Below are 22,052 nucleotides of genomic sequence, written 5' to 3' on the forward strand. Positions count from 1 at the left end.
ACGTAGCCTCAAAATTTTACTTTGAATTTTTGTTTAAAAAGGTTATGAAATGCTGATTAAAATATCTTGTAATGAAAATGTGATGGAAATTTTAAAGAGATGAGTGAAATTTTGTGGTTCAATGTAAGCTGAGATTATTTTTGAAGTAAAAATAGAAATGCTATTAACAATTGTTTCAGATTGTTTTGCAATTCATTTAAGGTAATTGAAATGCTCAAATGATAGCTTAGAATACGCTGATATGGTAAAATACTGATATTTTAATTATGTGTGAAAGTTAGTGGCTAATTATGTCAATTTAAAGCAATTTCTCACACTTTACAATTTATAATGTTTATTAATATTTACAATTTATCAGGTCAAACTAGCTGTGTCAGCGCTTCTTACATACATTAACAAAGAAGGTGACATCACTGGTAAGAAGAAATCTGAATTATTTGAACATCGACAAGGTCTTTGGTTATCAGTCGGGCTGAGAAAAATCCCCGCAACACAAGTCAAACCCACACCTATGTAAGTTCTTGTTCTTTGTCCTGTTAGGGCTTGACTTTTACATCTCAATATTCGTCAACATCATTGACACCAATCCAGGCCATTGAAAAGTTCTTTGATGATTTTGATTTTGCGTTTTTCTTAAAAAATGCAATAACTGGATGACAGTCCTTGCGATCCTCAACATCCTTAACAATATTGTTATTAACCCATTCATTTGACACTTTCGTTTACTGAAAGTCTCCAAAAGATTTTAAGTTTGTTTCAATAGATTTGAATTCATTGCTCTAAAATAATGCCTGCCTTTACTCATAATTCGACCTTGTTTAACATTTTTTAACGGTCAAGAAAATGACTTAACACTCTCTCAAAAATATTTCAAAATTAATTTATGTAGAGGACCGTCTGTTGTCATTGTCTTTTTTGATTTGAGATTTTTCAAACCGACCACTGCCATGGAGTGTGCGTAAGAGAAAAGGGAGACGACGAGAGAAGTGTTGCTGTTTATAAATTATGCTTCATCCATATGAAAATTGTTTTATCAGACAGACAATGTGCACGAGTGTACTACGAAACGGTAAATGTGAGATACACTCTAGTACAGAGTAATCTACGTTACAACCAAACACACGTCTGAAAAAAAATGCTAAGAATGCTAAGGTTTAGTTCCCTACCTTTAAGCAGAAATGAATTACTTTACCTTGTCTTTCTTTACGTTTCAGTCCATTGCCTCATCCACTTCACGAGTCCAGTGATGTCTGTTTCATCTCCTCACAACCTGGAAAAGCCATGCGCAAAATCTTTGAAGAGAAAGGGATCACTAATATTGAAAAGGTAACAACGATGTTTCCGTTTGGAAGGAAAGTTTGTGAAATGGATTTCTTCCAGGGAGATTTCATGGGCATCATGTTGGAGTTTTGTGACACTCTTTTTTTGGACCTACCTCGAAATTAAACCTACCTTTAAATTAACTTATGTTCCTCTATTACCAGCTTTTCTCAAGATTGACTCATCAGTTTCTTTCGATTTTTTGCATAATGGTGCAAAATGACCTGAAATGACAGTACCCGAAAAGTGATTTTTTTAGTTTGTCTGACTATTGTTACCTTTTTTTTCTATTTTCTTATTACATTAACCTTCAGGTAGGTCCATTTAGCATGTAGCCTGTTTGTGTGTATTTTGAGACGATGCTGTGTTGATGAGGTTAGCAAAGTTATGACGACACTAGGTCGTGACCTTTTTATGCAGCTTTTTTTAAATGGAAGAGAAACAGGTGCCTTCAGTGGATAAAATTTTGTGTGGATTGATAAATTTGGAACAGATAAATGTGACATGAATCTATGGGATTAATTTTCCTGAAAAGTAGTCTTTGCAGAAATTTTGAAATATTGGTCAAACCCCCTTGGATTCGGATCGGGGATTTTAATTAATCTCCATACAGACTTTCCAGGTAACTTTTTAAGAAGGCTGAATTGCGAAATTTTTTCCACGCAAAAATGAAACCACATGAGGTTACCAGAGGTCAGGAATCATGGAGTTGTGTTTTTAACTTGATTTCAGGCCAAAAACCATACCTTTCTTTAACCCAATAAATACTCCGGGAACAAAATCATTCTTGAAATGTCAAAATAGCATCATAGTAGGCAAGGTTTATCTCAAAATATGCTTGGTCATATGTACAGTATTATCGTTTTTCGCGAAAAAGGTTTTTCTACTGAGACCTAGGAAACTTTTTAGAACTCAAAAATTGATTTATAAGGCAAAATCCCTTGACCCCAAAAATTTGACGAAATTTAAAAATCATCAAAATCCGAAACCAGTTACTTTACTGAGATAAATTTTCGTGACGATTAAATTTCGCAGATTTTGCAGATTTTGGTGTCATCCGCGAAATTAAAGCCCATGGAAATTTTTAAAGGTCTAATCCGCGAAATCTTTTGAGCAAAACTCAAATGAACTCAAATAACTTTAGAATAACTACTTTTAGAATGTCAACTTTTATCAAATAAGCGCTAATTATGCGTATTTCAACATCTAGCATGTACAATTTGGCAGTGTAAAGTGCAAGTGCAAAATCATAAATTTTGTCTCATGATGCCATCCGCGAAATTAAGTCCCTTTCTCCAGATAGGTCGAGAAATCTCAACCTACTATTTATGGAGCTATGTTTTGCAAATTTGATCCTTAAAAAGCTTGTAAACGCTCGATGTGTTTCGGAACTCATGTCGTGAGTCCACTTCGGTTGCTTGAATGTCTGCATGAATAACGATGATTCTATGGCCTCCTTGGAGGATCCATCCATTTTGCTCAAATGAGCAATCTCCCTTGGCGGAACCATCAATATTTTGTTCAAACCACTTTCACTTTCGTTTTCAGGTCATCAGTTTGACGAAGTTACGTAAAGAGTACAAAACGTACACACTAAAACGACAGTTGATCTCTTCATATAATATCTTCTTATGTGAAGAAAAGATTTACCATCTGGTCTGTAAATCTCTCGGAAAAGAATGCTACAAACACAAGAAGTATGATGTTTATTTTCTCAATGTTTTCTATAGAGCGTACAAATTTCTTTTAGGATTTGTTCCTGGGTCTTCCATGGCACAAAGCATTGTGTTTATTTTCAAAGTGGTAGATCCAAGCTAGCGGTTTTCATAGAAAAGGCTTATACACGCAGCCGAGGGAGGCTCCCCCGAGCGGGTAGGGGTGCTGAGGTAAAGCAGGCTACGAGTGTACGTGCAAGCTGTAAGGACACCTTTTTAGACCTTTGTTTCGTTCGACGAGCGAGTGTTTTTTTCAAAGTCACACTGTATATAAACAAAAAAAATGAAACGCATGTGCTCTTCGAACTTTTTTCTTCCTCCTTCTTTTTGTTTTGATTTTAAAAAAAGTCTAGTCACAACATTCTTTAAAATTTCGAATGTTTTTATCTTCATTCGAACGTTTTGAAGAGATTCGAATGTTATGAAAAACATTTGAACGTCAGTATTTCTTCATTTATTTATTATTTATTTATTATTTGATGAACAGTTATCAGATGTTTCAATGAATAAAATATTCTTCGATGAATAAAATTGCACTTGATAATTCGAAAAATTACATTAGACCAACTCACTTCAGAAACATCCCGCACGTTGGTCTATCTGATCTGGCTTTCTGAATATTGACATTAAAAAACAGCCATACTCTACAGTAGCATTCATTTCTTTTTGGAATGACCAAAGTTGTCTTCTTTTTTTCTTGAACAGGGAGCCTGTACCAGTTATGTAGTCATTCATTTTTGGAATGACCAAAATGTTCTTCTTTTTTCTTAACAGGGGCCTGTACAGGGCATTTTCTTTTTGAATGACCAAAATTGTCTTCTTTTTTTCTTGAACAGGAGCCGTACCAGTTATGTAGTCATTTCTTTTTTGGAATGACCAAATTGTCTTCTTTTTTTCTTGACAGGAGCCTGTACCAGTCCATGACCAAAATTGTCTTCTTTTTTTCTGGACAGGGAGCCTGTACAGTTATGTAGTCATTTCGTTTGGAATGACCAATTGGTCTTCTTTTTTTCTTTGTACCCATTTCTTTTTGGAACCAAAATTGTCTGGAACAGGGAGCCTGTACTTTTTTTCTTATGTGTAATTTTCCTTTTTTGGATGACCAATTGTCTTCTTTTTTTCTTGAACAGGGAGCCTGTACCAGTTATGTAGTCATTTCTTTTTGGAATGACCAAAATTGTCTTCTTTTTTTCTTGGACAGGGAGCCTGTACCAGTTATGTAGTCATTTCTTTTTGGAATGACCAAAATTGTCTTCTTTTTTTCTTGAACAGGGAGCCTGTACCAGTTATGTAGTCATTTCTTTTTGGAATGACCAAAATTGTCTTCTTTTTTTCTTGGACAGGGAGCCTGTACCAGTTATGTAGTCATTCATTTTTGGAATGACCAAAATTGTCTTCTTTTTTTCTTGAACAGGGAGCCTGTACCAGTTATGTAGTCATTTCTTTTTGGAATACAAAGTTTGTCTTCTTTTTTTCTTGACAGGGAGCTGTACAGTATGTGGCATTTTTTGGAATGACCAAATTGTCTTCTTTTTTTCTTGAACAGGAGCCTGTACCAGTTATGTAGTATTTCTTTTTTTGGAATGACCAAAATTGTCTCTTTTTTTCTTGAACAGGGAGCCTGTACCAGTTATGTAGTCATTTCTTTTTGGAATGACCAAAATTGTCTTCTTTTTTTCTTGGACAGGGAGCCTGTACCAGTTATGTAGTCATTTCTTTTTGGAATGACCAAAATTGTCTTCTTTTTTTCTTGGACAGGGAGCCTGTACAGTTTTAGTCAGTCATTTTCTTTTGGAATGACCAAAATTGGTTTCTTTTTTTTCTTGAACAGGGAGCCTGTACCAGTTATGTAGTCATTTCTTTTTGGAATGACCAAAATTGTCTTCTTTTTTTCTTGGACAGGGAGCCTGTACCAGTTATGTAATAATAATAATAATAATAATAATAACGAATGTTTTAAGTGGCTGGCTCCGAAGAATTCTAGAGCTTTTAGACAGCTCAAGAATTGTTTCCACGAAGGGCCACTACGAACAGAACAAGAACAGTAACAAAAAGGAACAGGAAAATTGGATTTTAAATAATTGGAGAATTAGGTGAAGAAATGTTTTCTTGCTCTACTCTTGAAAGACACAATCGATTCAGCATCACGGCATTCCTGGTAGGTATTCCAGATAGGAATGTAGAGCTTGCGTAGTCATTCATTTTTGGAATGACCAAAGTTGTCTTCTTTTTTTCTTGAACAGGGAGCCTGTACCAGTTATGTAGTCATTCATTTTTGGAATGACCAAAATTGTCTTCTTTTTTTCTTGAACAGGGAGCCTGTACCAGTTATGTAGTCATTTCTTTTTGGAATGACCAAAATTGTCTTCTTTTTTCTTGACAGGGAGCCTGTACCAGTTATGTAGTCATTTCTTTTTGGAATGACCAAAATTGTCTTTTTTTTCTTGAACAGGGAGCCTGTACCAGTTATGTATTCTTTTTTTTGAGACCAAAATTGTCTTCTTTTTCTTGGACAGGAGCCTTGGACGAGCTGTACCAGTTATGTAGTCATTTCTTTTTGAATGCCAAATTGTCTTTTTTTTCTTGACAGGGACCTGTACCATTATGTAGTCATTTCTTTTTTGGAATGACCAAAGGTCTCTTTTTTTCTGAAGGAGCCTGTACCAGTTATGTAGTCATTTCTTTTTGAATGACCAAAATTCTTCTTTTTTTTCTGGCAGGGAGCCGTACCAGTATGTAGTCATCATTTTTGATATGACCAAAATTGTCTTCTTTTTTTCTTGAACAGGGAGCCGTCCCAGTTATGTAGCATTTCTTTGGAATGACCAAAATTGTCTTCTTTTTTCTTGAACAGGGAGCCTGTTTAGTAGTCATTTCTTTTGGAATGACCAAATTGTCTTCTTTTTTCGGACAGGGAGCCTGTACCAGTTATGTAGTCATTTTTTGGAATGACCAAAATTTCTTCTTTTTTCTTGAGGGAGCCTGTACCAGTTATGTAGTCATTTCTTTTGGAATGACAAATTGTCTTTTTTTTTCTTGACAGGGAGCCTGTACCAGTTATGTAGTCATTCATTTTGAATGACCAAATTGTCTTCTTTTTTTTTCTTGAACAGGGAGCCTGTACCAGTTATGTAGCTTCTTTTTGGAATGACAAAATTGTCTCTTTTTTCTTGAACAGGAGCCTGTACCAGTTATGTATCATTTCTTTTTGAATGACCAAAATTGTCTTCTTTTTCTGGACAGGGAGGCCTGTACCAGTTATGTTCATTTCTTTTTGGAATGACCAAATGTCTTCTTTTTTTCTGGACAGGAGCCTGTACCAGTTATGTGTCTTCATTTTGGATGACCAAATTGTCTTCTTTTTTCTTGAACAGGGAGCCTGTACAGTTATGTAGTCATTTCTTTTGAATGACCAAATTGTCTTCTTTTTTTCTTGGACAGGGAGCCTGTACCAGTTATGTAGTCATTTCTTTTTGGAATGACCAAAATTGTCTTCTTTTTTTCTTGGACAGGGAGCCTGTACCAGTTATGTAGTCATTTCTTTTTGGAATGACCAAAATTGTCTTCTTTTTTTTTGGACAGGGAGTGTACCAGTTATGTAGTCTTTCTTTTTGGAATGACCAAAATTGCTTCTTTTTTCTTGACAGGAGCCTGTACCAGTTAGTAGTCATTTCTTTTTGAATGACCAAAATGTCTTCTTTTTTTCTTGACAGGGGCCTGTACCAGTTATGTAGTCATTTCTTTTTGGAATGACAAATTGTCTCTTTTTTTTCTTGGACGGGAGCCTGTACCAGTTATGTAGTCATTTTTTTTGGAATGACCAAAATTGTCTCTTTTTTCTGGACAGGGGAGCCTGTACCATTTATGTATCATTTCTTTTTGGAATGACCAAAATTGTCTTCTTTTTTCTTGAACAGGGAGCCTGTACCAGTTATGTAGTCATTTCTTTTGGAATGACAAAATTGGTCTTTTTTTTCTTGGACAGGGACCTGGACCAGTTAGGTGTCATTTCTTTTGGATGACAAAATTGTCTTCTTTTTTATTGGAAAGGGAGCCGTACCAGTTATGTAGTCATTTCTTTTTGGAATGACCAAAATTGTCTTCTTTTTTTCTTGGACAGGGAGCCTGTACCAGTTATGTAGTCATTTCTTTTTGGAATGACCAAAATTGTCTTCTTTTTTCTTGAAGGGAGCCTGTCAGTTTATGTAGTCATTTCTTTTTGGAATGACCAAAATTGTCTTCTTTTTTTTCTTGGACAGGGAGCCTTACCAGTTATGTAGTCATTCTTTGGAAGGACCAAAATGTCTTCTTTTTTTTCTTGGACAGGGAGCCTGTACCAGTTATGTAGTCATTCTTTGGATGACCAAAATTGTCTTCTTTTTTCTTGACAGGGAGCCTGTACCAGTATTAGTGGAATCAAAAGTTCTTTTTGGAATGACCAAAATTGTTTCTTTTTTTCTTGGACAGGGTAGCCTGGACCAGTTATGTAGTCATTTCTTTTGGGAATGACCAAATTGTCTTTTTTTTTCTTGACAGGGAGCCTGTACCAGTTATGTAGTCATTTCTTTTGGAATGACCAATTGTCTTCTTTTTCTTGAACAGGGAGCCTGTACCAGTTAGTAGTCATTTCTTTTTGGAAAAAATTGTCTTCTTTTTCTTGAAAGGGAGCCTGTACCAGTTATGTGTCCTTTCTTTTTGGAATGACCAAAATTGTCTTATTTTTTTCTTGACAGGGAGCCTGCAGTTTTAGTCTTCTTTTTGGAATCTTTTTTTCTTGGACAGGGAGCTTGTACCAGTTATGTAGTCCTTCTTTGGAATGACCAAAATTGTCTTCTTTTTTCTTGAACAGGGAGCCTGTACCAGTTATGTAGTCATTTCTTTTTGGAATGACCAAAATTGTCTTCTTTTTGTACTTGTAACGGTAGCTGTCCCAGTTTAGGTAGCATTCTTTTGATGACCAAATTGTCTTCTTTTTTCTTGGACAGGAGCCTGTACCAGTTATGTAGTCATTTCTTTTTGGAATGACCAAAATTGTCTTCTTTTTTCTTGAACAGGGAGCCTGTACCAGTTATGTAGTCATTTCTTTTTGGAATGACCAAAATTGTCTTCTTTTTCTTGAACGGGAGCCTGTACCAGTATGTAGTCATTTCTTTTTGGAATGACCAAAATTGTCTTCTTTTTTCTTGAACAGGGAGCCTGTACCAGTTATGTAGTCATTTCTTTTTGGAATGACCAAAATTGTCTTCTTTTTTCTTGAACAGGGAGCCTGTACAGTATGTAGTCATTTTTTTGGATGACCAAATTGTCTTCTTTTTTCTTGAACAGGGAGCCTGTACCAGTTATGTAGTCATTTCTTTTTGGAATGACCAAAATTGTCTTCTTTTTTTCTTGGACAGGGAGCCTGTACCAGTTATGTAGTCATTTCTTTTTGGAATGACTAAAATTGTTTTCTTTTTCTTGGACAGGGAGCCAGTACCAGTTATGTAGTCAATTCTTTTTGGAATGACCAAAATTGTTTTCTTTTTTTCTTGGACAGGGAGCCTGTACCAGTTATGTAGTCATTTCTTTTTGGAATGACCAAAATTGTTTTCTTTTTTTCTTGGACAGGGAGCCTGTACCAGTTATATTGTCATTTCTTTTTGGAATGACCAAAATTGTTTTCTTTTTCTTGGACAGGGAGCCTGTACCAGTTATGTAGTCAATTCTTTTTGGAATGACCAAATTTTTTCATTTTTTTCTTGGACAGGGAGCCTGTACCAGTCAGGACGGTAAACAAAGATCTGAAGAAGGAGATCGAGAAGTGTCTTTCGAGCACCATGCTTAGAGTTGGACATGGACCAAGCAGGTAAGTTGTGATGAAACATTTTTAACGTTTCTCTTGAAATAATAATACCTCGTTGAAAAGATCATATCCGAAAATAGACTTTTGGATTGGTGGATAATTCAAGTCAGTGGTATATACGGGGTGTCCCGAAAAAATGTATCGAGTCGTACCACTTCTATAGAAAGAAAGTTATCGTGTGTTTCACTAAATTTGCAATGTTTATCAAAGTTTCTCTTTGTGTCATATTAATTGTCATGAGACATCTTTTATGAATAACTTTTACAAAAAATAATTTTCAATAACTTTAACGTCGTGAAAATTGTAAAGAAAGTTAATTAATGACTGTTGTAAAAACAATTATTGTGTTTGTATATATTTTCTTACATTTTGTTAAACACACGCAACAACCTTCTACTTCTTTTCGGGACACCCTGTAGTAGACTACCGCCGTGCTCAACAGAAAGTGTATAGTGATTATATAAATCACTTTTGCCTTTTTCACAGGCGTGATTTTTTTGCAAATTCCCACGCGTGTGATATGAGTGTGAATCACAATCACGAAATTTCAACACGCTTTAACACGCGTGTGATTTGGTTTTTCTTTTGGTCTAAAAGATCTGAGAAGTGTGATCTGGTGTGACCACGTGTTATCATGGAAAGTGACGTCATTGGCTACCATAGCAACCAATATAAAAGTTTGAAAGTTTGGAAAAAATTTACACCAATCGAAAGACCACGAAAAACTAAAATGGTGATAATATAAGAGGAACCCGATGACGTCAAGTGCTTGAAATTTTAAGCCTGGTTTTTGCGGCACAACAGTCTTCACTGATAACTGTCAATACTTTATCAGAATCTTTTGTTATAGCATGTTTTATGATCTGAGTATACAATTCAAAAGTTTACTTTTAATTACCTCAAGCGGGGAACTAATTTTTGCTTTAAACAATCTTTAATATTTTTGTTTTTGTTTTCGTTTTTGTTTCAGTTCCATTTTGGTGGGTCAATTGAATGAGCACAAGGAAAAACAAATGGTTGAAAATTTGTTGCATGCCATGCGAATCGTCGGTCAGAAGGTACCAGGCAAGTGGAACAACATCAAATCTATGTATCTCAAAACATCGACTTCAGTTGCTCTTCCTTTGTACCAAGCGTCACCCGTTGCAACCCACGATCTTAGTGACGTCAAAGTCGACGTCGAAGAGAAGCAACGCAAGCGTAAACGTAAAGCGACGCCGTCCATCAAAAATACCAACCTCGATGAAGTCAAGAGCGATGATGAAGGACAACATGAGGACCAGAATGATAAAACGGAAGACGTTGTATTGGACGGTGAGAAGGAAAATGAAGTCACTCCATTGGGAAATGAAGACATCGAAGAAACTAATCCTGCTGTCGAGGAACAGAAGACAGTTGTTGCCAAAAACGAAAAACATCTGAGATCTTCCAAAGTCAAGAAAGCGAAAGTCGAAGAGGGAAAAGAAGAAGGAAAACTCGTCAAAAAGAGAAAGGTGAAGAAAGTTACTACGCTATCAGAAGAAGAAATCGAGAGTGTTCCGAAAACAAAAAAGACACCCAAGAAAACACTACCTGCCAAAAAGACTGGCCCAAGGAAAGTCAAATCTAAGTAGACGCTATATTAAGAATAGCAGTGGACGATATTTTTATTATATAGCCTGATATATCATATGATCGTACTTTTTCAGCCTCAGCCTTATTTCCTATCCAGAACGCCCGCGCGTAGTTTTTACACAAACGCCGGATTGAAACTAAAATCCATCGTTAAATTTCAAAAATGTAGTCCTCCAAAACAAAGGAACCGCTAAATGCAATCCGTCGTCATGATTACGGCGCGTTCTAGGCGCGTTTAGGATGGGAAATAAGAAGCTTCAATTTCTCTTGCCTGGGAAAGGTTAAAGTTTTGCCTCTAGCTCTTGGGGCTTGAAACTCAATGGAAAAACCCTAAATTTGCAATTTTTCTACAGTGTAATAATAGGCTTATTTCACTTTTTGTAGAAGATGAGATTTTATCAAAAATTTTACCATATTTATGGAATCTGTATTTTTTTTAAAGGAAGAAGTAGTTCTATTGTCTCGTCATAGTAATATGGTTTGAATGTTTACTTTCTTGCTATACTGTTTATGGGTGTTCGCACACCCGAGGAGAGGGCACTCAAGGTAAGTGAACGAACTTATAAGCGCGGCCCTTTGTCAGGCTTCCCAAGGTGAAAATCCCAAATAAGTCCAAAATTTTAGAAAATCAGACTATTTTTTGCTTTGAAATGGACAAATATCTTCCAAAAAATGCACCGTAAGGATAGACTTTTTGCTTAGATTTGGTTGAATATTCTATACATCATAAAAGTCCGATTTTCATGGCCCAATTTTTGGATGCGCATATGGTCGTTTTAATGTTTACAAACAAACATCTAACGAGCAGACAACCGAGAAATTGTTTTTCCCAGACCTCCAACAACAAGTTTTGTTATTTTGATCATTTTTACAGTTAACAAAAGTGCATATTCTTCGAGTTATCCACGTTATTCAAAACTTTCTAAATTGAAGGGGTCGCGTTAGGACCCATCAAAGAAGATTCGAAGGTGGGATGCGTGTGTTTTTTGCCATATCGACGGTAGAGGGTAGAAGCATAGACGCCTTATGTTGTTTTAGCTATGTTTCGATTACAAACAAATAACAATTGTCGATAGATTGCACGCGACCAGACTACAACAGCTCACAAGTTGAAGAGCTTTTATTCTCCGATGGTCTGTTGGCTGAGGGTTGTGGTTTCAGTTGCGGTCGGGATGGCCTCCTGTGTTCACGTGCCGGTGGTTTGACTGTCCGCGTTCTCGGTGGCTCTACTTCTAAGTTTAGCGGTTTTGGTTTGGGACGGATCGGTTGGTTAGTTTTGTTCTCCCTGAATGATGAGAGTGAAAGAGAAATATACCTAAGAAAAAGTAATTAAACTTATGATTCAAAGTAGGACAGTTTCACAGATTAACGTAGGGCGGAACGGCGATCGAGCAAAGGTAAACGTTAGTTAAGAAAAAAATGAACGAAAATACCATTGGAGTTTTTTCCAACTTCGTCCCCGTGTATCCCAGACTTTATTTACGTTACTGATTGACGACAGAGAATACCCTGGTGTTGGCTGATGCGAGTTCCAAATTTCTGGTCAGTGCAACAATTCGACTTTCAATCGGATCTGAAGTACCATCGTACACTCCAAGCAGAGTCCAACCGAGTCGAGTCTTTGAAGCATTATGGGTAGCCTTTCTTTGACTTCCTGAAATCATGGCTGATGAGAACATCTGGAACATCAGCACCAATCAGTAGTTGTACTTGGCTGCTGTCGATATCTTGAAGACCGAGATCTCTGATGTAATCCCAGCTATAATCAGTTGTTACCGGAACTTCTTGTCCTGGTACATTGAAATCCGAATCATTGAGGGAGTACACATTTTTCACTTTCGTCTGGTAACTACCGTCAACAGCTGCGATGGTAAGATCAACCAGCTTTGTCGGTAAAATGGTACTATCTCTGATTGTACCAAAGTTGATTTTGGTCTTTCTTCCTTGAAGGTTTAGTTCATTGCAATGATTTGGTAATAAGGGTACATTGGCTGCCAGTATCTAGCATGGCGTATGTATCAACCCACATACCCCCAACATTCTTCACCCGAACAGAGACAACCTGCAGATAGACATGAGTTCTTCCTTTGACAAGTCTATTTATGGTGGTTTCGATCTTGTCCCCATCAGGTAAGTTGGCTGGTGGGATTGAAGGATCTTCAGATTTTGCCTCGTCAACCTTTGGAGAGTTCTGTTGCTCCTTTGTTGTGGAAGATTTAAGCTTTGGTTGAGGAGACTTGTCTGGCTTATCTGGGCCTTTCTTTAGACCTTGATGCAGGGTTGTATGATGTCTAATCTTGCATCCATCAATGAAGCAATGCTTTTTGGACTTGCAAGCTTTTACGTTGTGTTTTATGACGTGCCATATGTCGTTTTATTATTTTTAGGGAGATGGTAATTTTGGCCTGTATTAAAACTTTTCAGAATGTCTCAAATTCATTTTTCTAACTTTTTTCGCGATGTCTCTGGAGTCCTTTTTTTCTCGACATCTCAAATTCATTTTTCGCGACATCTCAAATTCATTTTTCGCGACATCTCAAAGTCAACTTTTCGCGATGTCTCTAAGTCCTTCTTTTCTCGACATCTCAAATTCATTTTTCGCGACATCTCAAATTCATTTTTCGCGACATCTCTAAGTCAACTTTTCGCGATGTCTCTAAGTCCTTTTTTTCTCGACATCTCAAATTCATTTCTCTCGACATCTCAAATTCATTTTTCGCGACATCTCAAAGTCAACTTTTCGCGATATGTCTCTAAGTCCTTTTTTTCTCGACATCTCAATAACAATTTTTGGTGTTTCTGAATGTAAAAGATTGAGCAACAATTAACTAGAGCTAAGACTTGTATGCTGTTTGAAGATTCTCCCTTACTTCGGATACATTAAGGGGAATATCAACTCTCATAGAACTCTCTCTTTTTTTGCGGTGTGTTTAACTCAAATCTTTTCTTGATTTTCGACTGAAGAGAAAATTTGCGTCGGTCTATAAATTGTTAAACAGTAACTATAATTTTTAAAAGGTAAGAATCGCAAAATTATTTTCCCTAAGGAACCTTATCGGGGAAAACTTCGTGGGGGAAAATGTTCGTCGGGGAAAAATATTCGTCACTTGCTGGTAGTTAGCAAACGCATTAAGGCCGGGGAAAATTTTTGTCGGGAAATAATTTACGTCATACTTGGCCAAAATTTCGTCACTTTTCATCGACGAAGTTTTCCCCGATAAGGTATGAAGCATGAAGCTAAGATTGACAAAAAATTCAATATTGGTCCCAACGAATTATCACACTTTTTACTTTCTAAGAAACCAAATTTTTCCAATTTCAATTTTACTCACAGTGGCAAAGAATGTAAAAAAAATCACAGAGAGCTCTAGATTTGTAATGTATCGTTTAAAATCTTTCTTTTTTCAATACATGATACAACTATTATTAACAAGTAACACTGAATAAAATCACAATATGCGTGCTTGAAATAAAATAAATAAACAAAAGAAGCTTGGCAATGAATACAGCAGAAGTATGACTATCACTGTAGTATCGAAAATAGATAACATTCATACCCAGAAAAATGTTTATACCTACTTAGAAATGAATACAAAAAATGGACTATATCAGTATAGAATCGAGAATAATTATAAACAAAATATACTCGTCAAGAAAGTCTTTATACAGATCGGGAGTTTCAAAATTGAGTGTTAAGGGGGGGGGGGCTAAAGGTTTGAGTTAGGATTCTGAGAAGAGTAAAAATGCTACGAATGTAAACTTTTCGTCGTTTGAAAGGCTAACTCAAATTTTGAGCCATCCTACTTTGAATTTGGTTTACATAATCAATAATCATGAAGAAAATTTTCCTTTCAAACAAAGATATTTTTGAGTTGGTAGTTAAATCTCAAGCTTATGATGAGCTGATAAAACGCTTTCTTTCCATATTATTTCAACAACTCAAGATTCGACAGAGGTTCAAATGTTTTGATCAAGAAGACATTAGGATTCGAGAAAAATACTAATAGAAGTCTAATTACAGCAATTAAAACTTTGAGGTAACCTAATTTGTTGTGGTTGAACTACCTTATTGGTGCGCACGAGCGTATTTTCTTCGATATTTTGGTATTAATTAAATATGAAATAAAAAAAAATACAACTTTAAGACTCTATTTATCGTGCTTTTTGGTTGTTTTAATTTTTTTCTAGAGGAATTCTAGTACTAAATATCGCGCATCTTCGGGCCTTTGCACGAAATTGCTCGAAAATTAGTACGCGCAACAATTTGTACCAATAAGAAATCTCGCGATAAAATACAATGAAAACAAAATAAAAGGTACTTCCGACATTTTTATGTACAGAAGCTTTCAAACAAAAAAACCATAGTTTCAAAGAACGTTACCACATCGTTGGGGAGCCTGGTGTAGGAATCTGTGTTAGCTTAGTTATCAAGCGTCGAACTTTTCGTGAGTTTGAAAGGACGTTGCCACATCGTTGGGGAGCCTGGTACAAGCCCAACCCCTTTGATATGCAAGATCACTTCAGAATTAACAGGCTCCGGCATCTGTGTCAATTTATCTACCAAGCGTCGCACTTCCACCTTATGGTCCTCTTGAAGTTTACTTAGAAAAGTGTCAATGCCCGAAGTAAAATCTCCAACAGTCAATTTTGTCAGTTCAGACTTTGTGGCACTGAAAGCCAATCTCTCTTCTTGGGCACTGGTTATGTCATTCAACAAATCATCGGCAAGCGATGCATTGTTTAATGAAATGTATTCGCTTGGTAAGCTTTTAAAGCATTTAATAACGTTGGGCCCAAGTCCATATGGATACCTCACATTTATAGCTAAAAGCTTACCCTCCAGAATACACCAGAGGTCTTCTGGGGTGTAATCGGCCAGATGAAATCTTTGCTTTACTCTTCTCAAGTACCCGCTGTTGACTTTCAGCAAAGATTTCATGTCTGACTGATAGCCACAGAAAATTATAACGGGATATTGGACTTTGGAATTTGGTGGTGGTGGCAAAAGATATCTCATTATCAAATCCAAAGCTCTCTTTCCATAATCTTTTGAGGATTTGTCCTCGGACGATAAATTGTATGCCTCGTCAACAAAAAGGATTTTTCCAAAGCTTGATTTTATGAGTTTTTCAGTACCAGTTTCAGTGCCACCAATGTGGTCTGAAATCAAATCATTTCGTTGGACTTCCACAATTTCCGGCTTCTTTAAGATGCCGAGGTCGAAGAGGATTCCTGAAATGGAAAGAAACGCAACTGCAACATTCAAACTACTCTATATGAAGACTTTAAATTATTAATGGGTTACAGTATGGGATTCAACACTTGCTACCAACATCGATTGTCTAGGCCTCATTAAAAAGAAGGAAATTTACCAAAATGGATGTAGGTTGACGATTGAAAACAAAATCCTTTCTTACGAAAACCGCATACGTATAATAGAGCTTCCCACTTTAAAGACCAGGCGGAAAATGGGAGATATGGTGGAACTTAAAAGCTTTAAGTGGACCCCGGGCTACCATCGCACATGCTTAAAATATTCCTGATCAAAACTGCTATGATCATGAAATTGGTCCATACAAATCTAAACAAACTTTGGGAAAACATACTTATAGATTGCGGGACCAGAACGCTCAGTGGAATAAAAACGACATGAAGATGTGAAAACCCCAACTATCAAGAATCTATTCACCTGCCATGCACCTGGCAATTGTTGTTTTACCAGTCCCTGGGTTTCCAGTGAGGATCATGTGCAAAGATGAGATCAGTTCTGCTTTCGTTTGGGTATGTGCTCCCACTTCTAGTCGCCGTTTTTCCATCAAAGTATGACGAGCCCACACATTTATCGATTTCTTCAACTTTTCTTGTCCGTATATGTTTTTAAGGCGCTTCTCAAGTGATGCAATCAGTGTCTGATATTCTGTCAATTAAATATAAAAAACTTACGAACAAGTCTGCGAATGATAAAATTTGAAAAATAAGTAAATAAATGTATCTAGTTACTTTGATTTATATGTATCAAACAGTATAACATAGAAAACTTACCATCTTCTTCGTCCTCAGTTTTGCTTGAAGAGATTTCCTGTAAAAGTCAAAAAAGTAAGAGCAGCTTTTTCTAAGAGCTATCAATGTGTGATACCTTGATGTCTCAGATTTTGCTGGAATGAAGGGGTCCGAATTTAATTAAAAAAATACTTTTTTTGACAACCATGTTTGTGTGTTTCTAATCCTAGCAAAAAGTCTTAACAAATTAGAAAGAATTAGACCTCCATTTAGCTTCAATAAATTATTTTTCACATCCAAAGTTTCCTCCCACAGAATTTCTCATTTTGAGAGTTCAAGGTTCAATCTGCTATATCTTGAGATGTGAAGCTTAAAGTGTCAGCGTTGTCTCATCTTACTGAAACGATCCTCTGGTCCAGGTTTTAGCAAAATCTGAGACATCAAGGTATTACACATTGAAGAAATTGAAGGTTTTTAAAAAATTGTCTCTAAATTCGGAAACTTGCTACGATGTAAACAGTAACTCGTGAGTTATAACCAAATGAGGTAGATAGTTACCAATATTTCTTGTGCGGTACTATGCGTATCTTTTGCAATTAACCTAAAAAGTTACGTAGAAGGACAATTATTTGAAAGAATCAACAATCAACAACCGTAACAAGCTTTACTTTTTGTGTTTACATTATATAATTTTTTTCTTGACAAAACAAAAACCTGACGAGCCAAATTCTGTCCTCCAAGCCGAAAGAAGATTCCTTTAACAATTTTTGATTTTTGATACTAATCTTTTGTGACTAATCATAGAAAAGGAGGGAGAATTCCGTCATTATGGATTTTCAGGCCAAAACGTTTTAGGGATTTTACTTAAAAAACAAAAACTCTTACTTTCAAACTTTTGGACCTGTCCAGAGCTGTCGCACTCTAAGAAAAACTGGCTCTTAAGACCATTTCATTGAATTTTCGTTATAACATGAAAGAGCAGCTCTCATAAATTCTTTCACTTTCAAAAGGCTTATTTATTTTCTTGGGGGGAATAACCCTAACCATCCTCAGAATCACAATTTTATGGCTCTGCCGTTGTGTTGATCGACAACCCTCTTCTTCTTAGAAAAAGAGAGAACAGGATAAAAAAGATTTAAAAAGATTTATTTACCTGTCTTTCAGAAACTTCCCATATCCTTCAAGCTCAGCTCCTGCAAATGGTTCTTGTATAACATGATCAAGGTCAGAATACATACCAAAAACTAAATAAAAAATGTTAGTAAAAATATTGATGCCAATCAAAAGCATTTCTTGAAATAGGTAGAGAAATGAAATAAAAAAAACACCCCTAGATATTCCCCCAAGGAACAAGTGTGCCAAATTTCAGCCAAATTTGACCATTTTTGAAGTCTTCAGTCTGCCCCAATTTTTGGATATACACTCAGATACACAGAAAGACAGACAGACAGACAGTTGAAGTTGAGAATATCTTTTTTCCTTGAAAATCAAAATTCTACAAGATATCGTTTTTAACAATAACAAGTTCATTAAAATTCAAGCATTGGTCACGAAATTACCAGCAAAACAAAATAAAGTGCAGTCTTAAAGCAAATAGACTTTAGGTTTATGAGGTGTGTCCGATATACACCACACGTCGTCTGTTTTGCCAAAGCTACAGAAAAAGGCTTCTGACACATATGGGTGTTATCTATAATTTAATTAAACTTTCCAAAGTTCTAAGTAATCTTTAAGGAAGATACATACCAAAATGAAAATTCTCAAGACCACCATTGAGTAAAGTCCACAAGTCATCGTTCAATATTCCCTCGTGCAATTTTCCATTTGAGTAGAATTTCCTGAAACAAAAATTTCACAAGTCCTAATCTCAGAGCAGGTCCTGATTACTACGCAAGCTCCGTAAAAGAGTCTGACCGGGTTGGCAGTTTTATTTGAGAATTTTATTCAGATTTGGGACTTGGGATGAATATTAAATGAGCTTTAGTGCTGTGGTTAGGCAGACCTGCCAATGCTCACGGTTTACTCGTGAGGCTCACGGTTTTCGACCAAATCTCAAGGTCTCACGAGTGCCCTCGAAAACCTCACGGTTTTTCCAGGTTTTCTGCCTGTCAAAAATTTTCACTGCTTAGCCTACCATTTTGACTACAGAAGACTTGTTTTTACCCGCGGGCACTTTCCGTGTATAAATAAGCCTTCGGAAACCCCCATAAATAGCGGAAATGCTATAATTATTAGGAAGATAATTTGATGTTGTGTTCTCAAGACTCTCACGCTTACGATTTTATCCCCCTTATATTTCTTTTGATGAAAGAAAAGAATCGGAATTTTTTTTCAATGTAAACAAATATGGCGGAATCCGAACCAAGCAAGAATATTTTACCTCTATTGTCCTCTATTACCTCTATTACCTCTATTGTCTAAAACAGAAAAAAATCAAAAACGAAAATCTCACGGTTTTTGCCTGAATCTCAAGGTTTTCTGAGGAAAAAAATAAAAGTCTCAAGGTTTTGGCCTTTCACAGGTTGGCAGGTCTGGGTTAGGTGAAGTAAAGATAATTGCCCAAAAACATTACGTCATATTGATCCAAATATAAACATTAGGCCCGATCACTTCGCTTTTCAGACAAAATAAAACACACCATTATAGGCTGTTAAATCATCTCATTTGCTTAGAGGCCTTTAGGCTGTGAGATGAGATGAAACACTAGGCTTTAAAATTTTTGAACGAAGAAGGAGCACGTGTGGACGAAAAATGTAAACAAATCATTTTTTAAAACATTGACCTGACATTATAAATCTTTTTTACATTTAAGGTATACAATTTTAACTTTTATATTATAATATGACTAAAACATAAATACAAACTTATTTTCTAGCTATTTTATTTTGTAAAAACTATGGAATATTGAAAAAAATTTAAATAAAAATCCAAAACTTCCAGTCTGTAAATTTAATGTTTATTCAAACTGGCCTGAGCGCGCGGACGGGCGCGCGAACAAAATGCAAATCACAAATAACTTTGAGAAATCGCGAAATTTTGGCTTTGAGACATCGCGAAAAGTTGACTTTGAGACATCGCGAAAATTTGGCTTTTAGATATCGCGAAAAGTTGACTTCGAGACATCGCGAAAAGGTTGACTTGAGACATCGCGAAAAGTTGACTTTGAGACATCGCGAAAAGTTGACTTGAGACATCGCGAAAAGTTGACTTTGAGACATCGCGAAAATTTGGCTTTTAGACATCGCGAAAAGTTGACTTTGAGACATCGCGAAAAGTTGATTTTGAGACATCGCGAAAAGTTGACTTTGAGATATCGCGAAAAGTTGACTTTGAGACATCGCGAAGAGTTGACTTTGAAATGCCGTGAAAAATGAATTTGAGATGTCGCGAAAAGTTGACTTTGGAATATGGAGAAAAATGACGTTGAGACTTCGCGAAAAAATGACTTTGAATGCCAAGAAATACTGATGTTTAAACATCCTCCCTGAAAATAATAAAACGACATATGGCACGTCATAGTGTTTCGGGCTAAGACAGTTGAAGCATAACCTTTTCTTTCTAACGAAAGAAACCTTTTTTGTGTCACTTTTGGATTTGTAGATGGGACAGCGATACAACCAATGATCTTTGTTGCATAAGGAACAACGACGTTTCTGCTCTTGAGAATCATCATCATAGGAGAAGTTCGGTTGTGCATATTTGACAGTTTTTTGTACTGATTATGACGTCACATTTTTTATGTCCTTAGGGAAATTAGTTTGTGATAAAAACGGTATTTTGGAAAAAGGAAAATTTGATATTCGCCACTGTAATTTATGAAGCTCTATGAGAAGGATTAAGCGTTTTGATATGGATTTATAGAAAGAGATTTTGTAAGCCAAAAGGCTTTTTCAGTGTCAATTCACTTAAGTTCCTTTACAATAAATTACAATTTGAAATTGTAAAAAAAAAAAAAAATATTATTTTTATTATAAAATTAAACTAGTCATAGCTTTCACTAAATGCCCACGCAGAAGATCATGCCATGCACTTAAAGCTTTTAATGCTTTAAAGATTAAAGTAGTAAAAATAATCAGGAATAATTGATTGATTTAATTATTGAATGATTGATTAATTAATTGATTGAGGCATATGCTTGAAAAAAACATTATATTCCATTAACACAATAGACCTTTTTTTAAAGAGGCAGCCATGTTGAATAATTATGTACTCCAGCATAAAAACAATAATACAGCCATGCATAATTTTTGAAATATGCAAGATACAATAATTATGCATGGCTGTATCATTGTTTTTATGCTGGAGTGCATAATTATTCAACATAGCTGCCTCTTTAAAAAAGGGTCTATATTTGAAGAATTCATATACAATATAATATATAATACAGCTTGATAATTTGATAAAATTTAAGGAAAAGCTTCTCAAAAATATATTTCAAAAATTATATAGTATCATTAGCTTACTGGTTTTCACATCCGCAGACATCTTAGATTGTAGGCAAAATATATAGCGGTGACTGAATAAATAAAAAAGGCAACCAATCAGAAATAGCTTGTTTTTTTTTCATTGGCTGCTATATTTCAACATTTCTCTGTTGCTACTTTGCCTAATAAACAATAGTCAAGAATACTGTGTATAAAATTTATCAAAAAGTTCTGCGCCATCTTAAATTGGGTGAAATAGAAACCAATCCTAGTTAAGGCCCGGGCTCCACTTGCGTACGCTGTGATTGCACTTCTCAAGCAAAATCTTTTATGTTGTTGGTCAAAAGAAAAATAAAGGAATGCCATTGTGCTTCATTCAGACGTACAGTCGAGAAAAGGTAAAATGCGCCTAAATTTCTTTTCAAGTGCATAGTACTTTTTCATGATGCAATCTTTTCTCCAAGCTGAAAGGATTGAATCCATTAAGATGATTGCAGCGCAGACAATGAAGAGACGTGCCTTCAGGAAGCTAGACTTTTTGAGTTTATAGCTAGCTATATACTTTCACTTTATGGTGTTTCTGTATGACTGCCTGTGTACCTAGTCTAACCACTGTTAAATGCCTTCGGGAAGGTCTCTCCTAACTTGGAAAGCCAGAATTGGAGCTATTTCACCAAACCACTGGAGCGTAAGTTATTTAGGCTATCACAACTGCATGAAAAAGTTGAACGTGCGCATGTAAAGTTAAACGAGTAAACAAACTTTTTTCAGGTTTTTGAAATAGATTTACCACACTGAAAAGATAGTAAAAACACTCTAAGTGAGGTAAATTATTTTGAAGACCATGAAAGAAAAAGTTTGTTTACATTGATTGACATTCAACATTCATTCAACCACGTTTGGATTCAACTTTACATTATTATGCGTACATCATTCAACTTTTTTGTACTTTGCCGGTATCTTGTTTTACTAAGTTAAGAAGGACTTTCTCGAGTTACGACCATATGATGGTATTTAAAGCTCAAGAAGCCCTATAAACAATAAAGGTAGTTATTAATAAAATAACAGACAAAAATAAATTAGAGTTTGAACAAAAATATCAACTGTACATTTGAAAACTTGAGCAAATTTCTTTAA

At 35.8% G+C, this 22,052-nt stretch overlaps 2 protein-coding genes and 1 long non-coding RNA gene across 3 annotated transcripts; 1 reads left to right on the plus strand and 2 right to left on the minus strand.

Annotated features, from left to right (window-relative positions):
• Positions 1 to 358: 358 nt before the first annotated feature.
• LOC136817434 (ribosomal L1 domain-containing protein 1-like) lies at positions 359 to 10,965 on the plus strand (the record flags this gene model as incomplete). The annotated part of the gene is given in 5 exon segments (XM_067073766.1): positions 359 to 513; positions 1,215 to 1,326; positions 2,869 to 3,017; positions 8,782 to 8,880; positions 9,848 to 10,965. Coding segments are annotated over 5 exon segments (1,158 nt in total), but the record flags the coding sequence as incomplete, so codon positions are not given.
• A 3,718-nt stretch (positions 10,966 to 14,683) lies between these two features.
• LOC136817433 (uncharacterized) lies at positions 14,684 to 16,318 on the minus strand. Its single transcript, XM_067073765.1, has 2 exons — positions 16,181 to 16,318; positions 14,684 to 15,723 (listed from the first exon to the last, which is right to left on the minus strand). Exons 1-2 carry the CDS (start codon positions 16,305 to 16,307, stop codon positions 14,912 to 14,914), a joined length of 939 nt encoding a protein of 312 aa, XP_066929866.1. The 5' UTR covers positions 16,308 to 16,318; the 3' UTR covers positions 14,684 to 14,911.
• A 727-nt stretch (positions 16,319 to 17,045) lies between these two features.
• LOC136817432 (uncharacterized) lies at positions 17,046 to 18,324 on the minus strand. The gene is made up of 3 exons (XR_010848089.1): positions 18,238 to 18,324; positions 17,645 to 17,735; positions 17,046 to 17,092 (listed from the first exon to the last, which is right to left on the minus strand). It is a non-coding gene; the product is annotated as an uncharacterized lncRNA (long non-coding RNA).
• Positions 18,325 to 22,052: the final 3,728 nt, after the last annotated feature.

Source organism: Clytia hemisphaerica, unplaced genomic scaffold, assembly GCF_902728285.1.
Source record: "Clytia hemisphaerica strain Z4C2 unplaced genomic scaffold, Clytia hemisphaerica genome assembly, whole genome shotgun sequence".
Taxonomy (NCBI): Eukaryota; Metazoa; Cnidaria; class Hydrozoa; order Leptothecata; family Clytiidae; genus Clytia; species Clytia hemisphaerica.

Coding starts and splice junctions, on each gene's coding strand:
- LOC136817433 (XM_067073765.1), bottom strand. CDS start 16,307: ATGGAAAAACGGCGACTAGAAGTGGGAGCACATACCCAAACGAAAGCA. Junction 15,724..16,180: donor AATTGCCAGGTGCATGGCAG/GTGAATAGATTC, acceptor TTTCCATTTCAG/GAATCCTCTTCGACCTCGGC.